We start from the raw sequence: 11,511 nt of genomic DNA, 5'->3' as shown, positions 1-11,511 counted from the left end.
AATGTTTGTATGATCGTAGAGAGGCGTGGTTTACCTCACAGGCTGCGTACCTGTGTTATTACATCATCTGGGACACAGAACAGTGATAGAACCAAAAGCTATATACACTCGGATTCATTCTAAACTTTAATCTGGTCTAAAAAGGAAAACATATTTCATTTATTTTGACTAAAAGGGACAATTATATGGACCTTTTTCCACAGCAGACATTTTGACTTGTCATAGTAGGAAAAGCACAGCTGAAATTGATAACCTTAAGTGTCCCAGTAAGCTATTTCAGTGAGTCAGAATGCACAATACCAGGGCCTCTCCTAAGTGGAATGCAGCCATCAGTAATGGGTCTGAATACACCGGTGCTTTTCCCACTATGACATGTCAAATTGTCTGCGGTGAAAAAAGGTCTATTGTCAATTGCAATTATTTCTGAGACAATTCATTTTACAGTAAAATTTTGAATTGTTACAGCTCTAACAGGAGGAGTCAAAGGGAGAGAAGGAGGGGTAGGCGGGAGGAAGGAGGGAGGCGCCTATCTGTCACACTCACTTAAATGTTCAAACACTGACAAAAAGTCCATCCACTCACTCTCCTGACCTGCTCTATCCACCGCCACTACCGGTTTCCTGTTGCCATGACAACCTCATCCTCTGCAGGTATGGAAGCGGTGGGGGGGGGCACAGGAAGCAGAAGTAGGAAGAAGACAGGACTAGGGTCGCACGATATGAGGAAAGCATGCGCTATGCGATAACGTTAGTACGATAGTACTTGCGATGAATGAACAGACATTACAGTGTACTTGGTTCAGCATTGGGCATCCCCCCTCCAGGATTTTGTGATGTTGCGATCGCAACAAATCACGCAAACTCAACCAATCCCCGTGAATTCGGTGCGACTCGCATTTTTTGACCAATCACCGCAACTTTGCCGCAAGTTTGACCAATAACCGGAGTTTCCCGCGACTTCAACCGACCAATCCCAGCAGGCCCACGTGCCAGACTTTGCATCAGTTTGTGAATCTGAAAGCCAACATTCTTTTATTGAACAAATTGAACTGGATATAAAAAGGCACCACTAAAAAATAAAAGAATACCAGTTACATTATAAAGTGCAGTTTTCCGCTGATATTTTCTTTCAAATAACAAAAAAAATCTTGTGAGTGTCTAACGACATCCTGTGCAGCCCTGGACAGAATGGAGGAAGGTAAGGGGGTGTGGAAGAAAGGCAGGAAGTACTCTCGAGTACAGAACTTAAATGAACTTGAGGGGAGAGAGAGAAAAAAAGAGAACAGACAGCGAGGATATCGACAAGGTCAATCAGGTAACCATGGGAACGGGAGGAGGGCAAAAACAGGAGGATAGAGACAGGGACGAGCCCGCAAACAGCAGTCACCACATCGCTGGGAGTGAAAATGCTGAAAAACGGGTTGGATGAAAGAGATGGAAAGGCAAGAGAGAGAGGAGGAGGAGGAGAAGCAGGAAGGAGGAGGGGCTGGGGGTTTAATGAAGGCTAATTCCACAGGGTTTGTTAAAGACGACTTAATTACCTCCTCGTCAGTCTGAGGAGAGCTGTCCCTTTTTGGAAAATAATTAAAAACATTTTTTAAATCTTTTCTCTCCCTCCGTATCAGACGGTTTCTCACTATTTTTGCAGCGTTTGATTCAGCAGCTAACCTAATTAAAACACACACACACACACACACACACACACACACGGGGGAGGGGGGTCTTTCTGAGCTGAGCGATAACATCGAGCGAAGGATAAAAAACAAACAGGCAGATTCTCAACATCTGCCATTCAGGGAGTACGTTTACACGCACGCTAATGTTCTACTATTATTCCGAATTTGATTTCAGGGTTGCATCCGAAATTGCATATTCTGCACTACATACTCAATATGTTATGCATACTATTAGGGGTGTGACGAGACACCCAGCTCACGAGACACGAGATTGGGTTGACGAGATCAAAGACGCGACAAACATTTTAACACTATTTTAAAGAAAACTTCAATGAGGAAATATGAATAATAGACCTTTATTCTTTATTCAAATCGAAAGTCACAAACTGAAAAGCAAGCACTGAATGGTTTTGCCACAAACTGAAGTGACTGGCTTCTCTCCTGGTTATAACTAGAGATGGTCCAGCGTTTTGATCGGAGCCGATAACAGTATCGGCATCGGCTCCGATACTGCCTAAAACGCTGGTATTGGTAAGTACTGGAGTTAACGCACCGATTCGATACCACGTAATAAAGCCCTGAAGAAAATCTACGTTGAAGTACCGTATTTTCCGGACTATAAGTCGCACTTTTTTTCCTACTTTGGCTGGTCCTGCGACTTATAGTCAGGTGCGACTTATATATCAAAATATATATAATTTAACATGTTTTTACATGTTAATTCATACTGAAAACATTACCGTCTACAGCCGCGAGAGGGCGCTCTAGGCTTGTGACAACTAGAACGCTGCTCCTAAAGACAACTGAGAAAGAAAAGAGATAAACTGCAGGTTGTAAAATATGCAGCCGAAAACGGTAATCGAGCAGCAGAAAGAGTTTGAAATGAGGGAGAAACTTATGAGGGAGACTGGCGAAAAGGTGACTCCTACTGCAATGAAGAAAACAAAGAAAGGCTAATCGGCTAATCGCGGGCTGAAAGCTAGATGGCCAGAGCTGGAGGAAGGAGTCGGGAGGGGCTCGTTCACGGTGCAGCTACGTCCCCACGCCTTTTAATACCTCCATGCTCCACGCCCTGCTAGCTAGTTGTTCTGTGTGCTATTGTATAGTTCAATAACTGTTAATGTGTTACGTTAACATACCGGACACCTACCGTATTCAGCGTATTGTTCTGTGTGCTATTGTGTAGTTGAATAACTCTTGTATTTATATTCTAAATAAATGCGACTTATAGTCCAGTTTTTTCCTCTTCATGACGCATTTTTTGACTGATGCGACTTATGCTCCGGAGCGACTTATAGTCCGAAAAATACGGTAGTTTTTTTTAATTCTTTTTGGCTTAGCTGGGAGCTTCATGGAGACGGCTAAAGTTTACGTTAGCTGCCCTACAGCTGTCAGAGTTAGCTTCGACTTCATATATTCATTAATTAATTACTTCTAACAGCTGTATTGTCATCAACGTGACAATCTTGCAAGACACTGGTTGATTATAAATCACTAAAATAGTAGTGACAGCACCGTTTGGCTTTAGTTGTGCTAACTGAGCACTGTTAGCCTTTACAACAGAGCCGCTTCAATACACGTGTTAGACAACGTTACATTACAGAGTTCTGTGTCGATTTTGTCGCTGTGTGTTCGTGGTGGAAAATGTAAACAGAGCGGCGTGCCAGAAATGCAAAGCACCATGACGCAGGTCCCCTTCAAGGCCAGGCTGATGTTAGAAGTCCCTCTAGTGGACTGAACGTGTAACAACCACATGCTGATAATGGCATTGACGATGCATAAGCCTGAGCAGTGTAGAACATGTTAATAGCAGGCTGCATTCGAGCATTAAATATTCAAATATTATTCAAATATAAAAAAAATGTAAAATTCGACAGCTTTAATCTACAGAATGTCAAGGAGCATCGATGCTGTTCTGGAGACACTTGTGTTATCATTTCAATTGTCACCCATCTGTACGTGTATGTCAATGTCACCTAGACAGTAGTTTACAAGGCTTCACATTCCGCCCGAGACTGCATTGGGAGATTTGTGTGCAATGCTGTGATTATTACAGGCCGCGTGGTGTGTCCCTGTGGGAGTAGAGTGGAGGGGGGAAGCAGCCAACAGTTCTTGGTGTTCGGCAAACACCCACTCCTTTGTTCAATTCCGGAGCCATCCAGATTGTGTCTGTTTGATGCAAATGTTGTTATTCAGTGACTAATTGAAATACAACTTTCCCCATTCCTCACGGTGAACGCTCGCCAAACAAAGTGACTTCCACGCGAGGTTGTGGTGAGAAGAACGCAGCGTGGTCGTGGCATCTCTGAAAATAAAAGCCTTCTCGGTCATTCAAGGGGAGAATATTTTAACAAATCCAAATGCAGATTACCACTCAAATCACTGATGTGCAGTGTTGTACCGGACCTGGAATAATAATCCTGTCAAAACAAGGTGGAGGCCAAATCTCATTTTTGTGTAATAATAAACCCCATAAACCCAGACACCAATGGATGTTTTGAAGGGTTTTGGAGTTAAGGTTAAACAGGGACGTCTACACAACAAAGTAGAATCTTAGCTTGTGTATATGTGCTTAATTGAATCAGCCACCGAGACGGCCCTCAGACCTTGTTTATTAGGAAGTTCACTAATGCATGTGCTCGCTCTAATGGGCTACATGAGGCCAAATACACAGGCCCAGAAGTGTGCGTTTGCCATACCTAGGTTATGCCTTTTGCTCTTGGCGTGCTCGTGGATGTGTTTTTTGGCAAAGCAGGCGAAGAAGACGCAGTAGAGGCATGAGTGGAGTCTGTTGAGGTGGGCACCGCACATGTGGCAGATACACGACTTGGCCTGGAAGAGAGAGAGGGGGGGAGAGGGAGGAGGGAGGCATTAACAGAGAGACAAAGGGAATTATTACCACAATTGTTCGCGCAGTATTCTAATGCACCATGTAATTTAAAACGGCCATTCAACCACAGCAGGGAGATCTACAGTACATGCGTAGGAAGTTGTGGTGGACAGTTTTTTTTTTTTTTTTTTTGACATTTCAAAATGTCAAATGTCTCTTCAGTTACGATGTAATGAAATGTAATCATTTGTAAGGGCCAGCCCTAACTTGGCTTAAAAAAAAAAAAAAAAAAAACTCAGGCCCTTATGCGTTTTCTCTTGATTTCTTTGCTGCTATGATGGCTAACGAAGCCCATGGTGACCATTTAAGATGCATGTGTAAACCTAAATTGCATCATGAATAATACATATATAGTATCCTATATATTCTGTTTGATAGTCGACAGTGTGATGTTGGAAAGACGAGATGAGGGTGTGTGTGTGTGTGTGTGGGGGGGGGGCATGACTGTGGATGGAGGGTTGATAGTGTGGTTCAAAAGCATGCAGATGAGAAGCTGCCATGCCAATGAGCCAGCATGAATATGAGCAGGTGAGAAGAAATGAGCAATGCGTGGAAGAAAAAGAAGAGAGGAGGGAAAAGAAGAGAAAGACCAGAGGGAGAAAGGAGGAGATGGAAGAAGGCATGAGGGCAAAGGAGAAAATCTAAGAGAAGGGGATATTTCAAATTGTAGATGCCAACTGCAAAAGGTTGATTGCAATGTCAAATTCTGTCCGATGAGTTCACAAAATGTCTTCTGCTAACCTTATATACAAACTGGGAACTATATTACAGATATTCAGTCATCACAGTTCGTAATCAAATAAAAATAATCAAAAAATATGTGCAAATAATATAGTATGAAAGTAAGTATCTAATCTAAACAGAGAGAAATAAAAATTTAAAAAAATACAAAAATTCAAAAACAAAAAAAAAGTACAAAAGTGACAGACGAACTGCGTTAATAATATAGACAGCAGGAGCACTTAAAGAAATTTGAATAGACATCAGATATTAAAGGAATACACCACTGTTTGTTGAAATAGGGCTTATCAGTGTCTAACCTAGCTGTAGATAGGTGGGCCAACGTATTTTTTGTCTCAGTGCAAGTAATTAGGTTGGGTTTTTTTTGTCTTTTGTTGGCTCACTTTTACTCACAACATGCTAACCGGCAACATAGGATTCCTTTCACTACGCTAAGCTAACTAGCAATGGCGCTGCCGGTGTTGCACCGGACTAAAACGATGCATGCACAAACAATGTGTTGGCCCACTTATCTACAGCTAGGGGAGACCGTGATAAGCCCTATTTCAACAAACGGTGGCGTATCCCTTTAAGATAGCTTTTCTTATTGGACACCAACTTAAGAGACTCAAAGTACATGTCAAATTCAACCTGGAATAGTCTGAAGCACGGTGTTGATCTGGAAAATTACTGAGGGAATTACTGGAATTGCTGGAATTGCTGGGGCTTTGTAAATTATAGTGTGGTCTAGACCTACTCTATCTGTAAAGTGTCTCGAGATAACTCGCTATGATTTGATACTATAAATAAAATTTAAATTGAATTGAAAATGTTGCCTTATGGATATAATAAATAATAAAATAAAGAGATTTACAATATTACATGACTTTCTGAATATAGGCTATTTAGATGGTTTTATCTGTAACCTCTGACTTAAGCGTGATTTATGGTTCACAGGGATAGGCGCCACGCAGAGCTTTCGCCGTAGCAGACATAAGTGGCCTGAAGTTTATACTTGCACATTGGTGTGTGTCGAACCAGCGTGTGTTTGTGTGTGTGTGTGAGTGAGGAGTGTGTGGTAGAGCGAGTGAGAGAGTGACGGGGATTAGCTTCGGAGCGAGTACTGACTCTAGAGTCGTGGCAGGAGAAACAAAGTGTCTCCCCTGTGCTTTCTGACCACGGCGGGAAACGGTAACCCTCTCCTTGATATCATGTGGTTTAATGGAGAAGGAGAACCAGGAAATTAGTCTGGGGTACGACGCTACCAAGATCCGACATGCGTCGCCGCGATGTGTAGTCACATTTTTCGACAGGCTGCACATCAGGCTATGGTGTAGGGTCCGGCGTAGGTTCATGTCTCCACGTACCTTCGGTATCAGTTGTGATATATTGCGATATCAATTATGAATACTGCGATATCGATACTAATTTCGATATTTTTAAACATATACATACAAATACAACACAATGTTTATTTCAACTGACAGTCATAGTGGACTGGTCCAACATGGATACATAAATAAATAAATAAATAAATAAATAAATAAGGACCATGTCTACAGAACAGGACATTTTGTACTGGTTGTTCAGTATAAAATATATAAATAAATAAATAAATAAAGAGAACAGGACATGCTGTACCAGTTGTTCAGTATAAAATATATAAATAAAGAGAACAGGACATAACTTTTCTTTCTCTCCTCTGATTCGTTCCGTTTTGTTGTCTCCATCTATTTCTTCACTCACACTGTCACTCTGTCCAAACATGCACACCCGTGGTACGCTCCATAGGGTTTGTCGCGTAGTGGACCCGTGCGCTGACGTGCACTAACGTGTGCACGTGGCACGGTAACTGGCCAGTGAAATGATAATCATTGTAGCGTTTCAGGAGGGCTCTAAATCAAACACAACTAAGCCTCACAGCAAACGGACGGGACGCAGCACTCCACAAAATAAACTAAATATTGCATACTTATCGCGACGCTTTCGATATAATGTCGCGCAACGTGATATTGCGATAACGATATGGAGTCGATGTATCATGCAGCCTCTAGTACGTTGCCACGGTGTAGATTTTACGCAGAACTTGACATGCCAGCCTAAACATGGATGCAAAAATGGAATGAGAACCAAAAAACAATTATTCTTATTCCAGTCACACACACACCCCTCCATGAGTAAGTGCTTAGACAGCACATGAATTATTAAAAAAAGAAGAAGAAGAAAAAAAAAGGTATCAATATGCAACAATGCCCCCCCCCCCCCTCCTCACTCGTTCTTCCAACTGGCAGGTTCATGTTTACTTCTCTGGACCTCTGGAGAACATTGGATTCATGTAGGAATGTGACGTCCTTACATCCTCTGCTGTCATGGCAACAGGAGTCAGTCCCACATGGAGTAGTCTCGCTTTGCAACACCTTCCTCCACAGCGCTGCAAAGGAGGGTCTGGCTAGTCCACACACAGCATTCCGGGATGGGAGAAAAACGTGCTCTGGTTTATTGGCATTTCTTTAAACCAATCACAATCGCCTTGGGCGGTGCTAAGCACCGGGCGGAGCCACGTTGCCGCTGCAGAACAGCCTCGGGAAGGAACTTGTTTGGGTGGAACGTGTGTACGTTCAAAAGTTGTTTTAGTCGTGCGACAGAAAACTCAGATTGGACAGATAGTCTAGGTAGCTGTCTGGATTTACACAACACAAAGGAAGAGGAAGGTAACGGACATCGGCCAAAAGAAGGACATCCGCCGGGAATTTTCCTGCGACACCGGAGAAATCCTGGAAGTGGAACGTCGTGGATATAGACAATTACAACATTAAGGCACACATCCTTGTTTATTTTTTTGTTCCTACTGCACGAGCCGTAGCACCTAGTGTTTTCCCTGCCCGTTTCTTCAACGTGCAACGTTAGACTGCCAATTACCAGCATATAAGATCTTGCTAGAAGCATGCTGCGTGCTTATTGGCTCACTGTTGCTGATGAGAGTTGCACCTTAGGTATTCAAACTGGGTATGGACCTTTTCCACAGCAGACATTTTTTGACTTGTCATAGCAGGAAAAGCAAAAAAAAAAAAAAAAAAAAAAAAAAAGCTGAAACTGATAACCTTAACGATGGCTCAATTCCATCAAGTGTCTCAGTAAGCTATTTCAGGGAGTCCACTCCTAAGTGGAATGCAGCCATCGTTAATGGTTCTGAATACAACTGTGCTTTTCCCACTATGACATCTCAACATGTCTGCCGTGAAAAAAGGGAGCCATTTTTTTCCGATACTCGATACTAAAAGGAGGCAATTCTCTGCAGGTCTCTGCCGCAACAGTATTGAATTCGGTACCCAGCCCTAAGTCATGGACATACATTAGTTCTGCTTTAGCACACTGGCCATGTTCTAACTAAACAGGCCACATGCTCAGTAATGCCTTGTGGTCTTCCTAACTCTCCGAGCTCTGTCCATGTCATTTTTCTGCGAGCGCTGCCATGTCAGGGACGAGCCATCTGCCGGCAGGATGTTACGCGAGAAGAGCAGCAGAGGGTAATGGGATGGAAAGATCCTGGTTAGAAGTGTAAGTGAGGACATTATCGTCAGCCGAGTGCAGCATCATCTATTTTGCGGCAGCTTGGCGCACACGTATTCAACGTGCTGCTCCTACCTAAACTGAACAAGTGGGATTATTTGCAAATGAAACATGGATGAGTAATTATGAATTTACTTGTGGCAAAATGCATTGTTATAGCATTGGGGAAAATAGAATGCATTATCCTGCAAGGCTCCAGTCATTGTGCTCCATTGCAGTTATCATTTGTTTCGTGGTGGATATGGTGGTAATATCCAATGCAACGGTCATTCAGATGTGATCAGTCACCTCTTGGGATTGACCGACTAAAGACTGGAGATTTTGAATCGTCGCGGTTAACGAATGCTTAAAATTCAATTTGCGGGCGCCCGGATAGCTCAGTTGGTAGAGCGGGCGCCCATATATAGAGGTTTACTCCTCGACGCAGCGGGCCCGGGTTCAACTCCGACCTGCGGCCCTTTGCTGCTTGTCATTCACCCCCCTTTCTCTCCCCTTTCATGTCTTCAGCTGTCCTGTCAAAATAAAGGCCGAAAATGCCCCCCAAAAAAATAATCTTTAAAATTCCATCTGTGTCCGAGAGGTTGATCGTGAATATCCATGGCCGACACAAGAGGTAACGCTGGCATCGACTGGAGAGGGAAAGATGGCATCTTCCACTTCAAGATTATGGGAGTGAACTGCCAAAAACGTATGCAGAGTAGACTCATGATTTTTTTTTTTTTTCGTGGGATAGTGAGGGATACAAAACATTTGTCTGTCTCTCCTGTAGTAGCCATAGAAACAGCACCGCTACAGTTAACCCGGAGGGGTTCAATAGTAGGAGCAGCTAGATTGGAATAGCCGGGTAAACCCACGGTATTCCCCCCAGAGGCTGACAAAGCATTATACAGTACATAAGCATATGGGTCTTGAGATCGCTTCCATACAGACACAAACAAAGTGAAGAATATATGCTGGAGGCTGGAGCTCAGGTTAAACTGGAAAATGACTAATGAATGGGATGGGAAAACATCAATCAACCTATTCATCTAAGTGCCAAAAGATGTGTAATCACATTCTTCAGAGACATTTTAGAGTAAGTGTCCCATTGAAGAAAAAGAAAAAAGAAAAATAACAAATGTGTTGGAAAACTGAGCCACGATCAATATCAATAAGAATGCACTGATCCGATGACAGATGACGTGGTGGTGGTGGTGGTGGGGGGGGGGGGGATGGGGTTGTCCCAGAGCCCATTCGAGTACAGGATGCATGTAGGCAGCCGAAGCGCACGCGCACGCACACACATTGAAGATACATGCACAACAACATGCTAATATTGTGCAAATCTGCTCTGCATCCAGGACTCAATAAAATGAGTTGATCCCTCTCTAAAGAATGCGAAAAAACTGTACTCATGTGAAAGAGAGGCTGATCTCACACACACACACACACACACACACACACACACACACACACACACACACACACACACACACACACACACACGCGCTTTAACAGTTTAACAACGTCGTATTGACCCCGTCACGCAGCGCAAAGAAGATAGCTGCATCTCTGTCGTTAATTGTTTAGGGTCTGCAGGAGAACAGGTAGACAGTAAGCGGTATACGTGCAGTTTAGCGTCCCAAATTCCCCCATACAATGTCCTTAAGTAATTATGAACCTGCTAAACCACCTGTGCTACCCTAACCCCCTAACCGGTCTCAAATAAGACCCTTCATCATTTGGGACGTTCAGTTTTTGGATAATAACTTGTGACACTAAACTGCACGTAAGCCGAGGGTAAGCTTAGTTTTAAAACAAGTTATTATTGCCCCCCTAAAGCGAGGAAATGGCACCGTGTAATGCTGGCGGAAGGAAGGAAGTGGAGCCAGTGCAGCTTTCTAATCTAGAATTGCGGTCTCTCTAGCTAGCTTTTGAAGTAAGCTAGCGGTCGGCTGTAAGTGGGGTTACCACGGTGATGCTCGTAGTTTGCTTCACTTTGGTCTGCTGTGCAGCTGTGGCGAGTCCCGTCAGGTGTTGTGGCTGCTATGTAGGCTAGTTCTAGCCCGATAAATACCAAGGGGGGAAAAAAACTAGAGCGTGGGGGGGTAGTCTTTGACTGAGAGCAAACAAGTACTTTGGCATTCAGTGTCAGATGTTTGTGTGTGTTGTTTTGGAAAGGGCTGGGGAGGGGGGGGAGAAGTGTCCACGCACGGGACGCCAGCTCGCAGCTCGCAGCTCACACCTAACACAAACGCACTCAAGTCTGGCGTAGCCAGCTACGTTTCAGGGGGTCCCTTTCCCTGACCACTCGTCTTCCGCTTGTCACTTTTGTTACCTTGCGTTTTCTGGTCTCGGCTGAACCGCTCCACACGAAACACTGATAAATAACCCTCAGGTTCTGCTTCCAGTTGTCCACTTTGAAGCCGTTGACATGGGGGCAGCCCGCGGGACTCATGGTAGTCACTGCAACCGGCTTTTTAATTGTCCTCTGGGTGGATGAAGCCTGTCAAAATCCCTCAACGCAGACCTCGTTGGCTTTCCATACAGTAGAAGCTGTCTGGCTTGGCTTGGCTCGGCTAGCTTGCCAGGTTCGTTATCCACCGATTGCTGCGTTCTGGCTAACTGGACATGTCCTGACTGCAGTTAAGGAGACACGCGCAGTAGCAATCATCGA

The 11,511-nt window shown here is 43.9% G+C and overlaps 1 protein-coding gene across 3 annotated transcripts in view; it reads right to left on the bottom strand.

Annotated features, from left to right (window-relative positions):
- The window catches only part of usp22 (ubiquitin specific peptidase 22), a 32,002-nt gene that overhangs the window by 20,283 nt on the left and 208 nt on the right, over positions 1-11,511 (bottom strand). The window contains exons 2-3 of one of the 3 annotated variants that reach the window (XM_028567304.1): positions 11,173-11,474; positions 4,375-4,507 (exon numbers count right to left, since the gene is read on the bottom strand). In XM_028567304.1, the coding sequence (XP_028423105.1) occupies positions 4,375-4,507; positions 11,173-11,292 (253 nt within the window). In that variant the 5' untranslated portion in view covers positions 11,293-11,474. Of the gene's footprint in view, positions 1-4,374; positions 4,508-10,805; positions 10,875-11,172; positions 11,475-11,511 lie in introns of those variants that run through there. The other 2 variants (XM_028567306.1, XM_028567305.1) reach the window with 2 other exon arrangements.

This window comes from Perca flavescens, chromosome 21 (assembly GCF_004354835.1).
Source record: "Perca flavescens isolate YP-PL-M2 chromosome 21, PFLA_1.0, whole genome shotgun sequence".
Classification (NCBI taxonomy): domain Eukaryota; kingdom Metazoa; phylum Chordata; class Actinopteri; order Perciformes; family Percidae; genus Perca; species Perca flavescens.
This window is presented reverse-complemented; position numbering and strand designations above follow the sequence as displayed.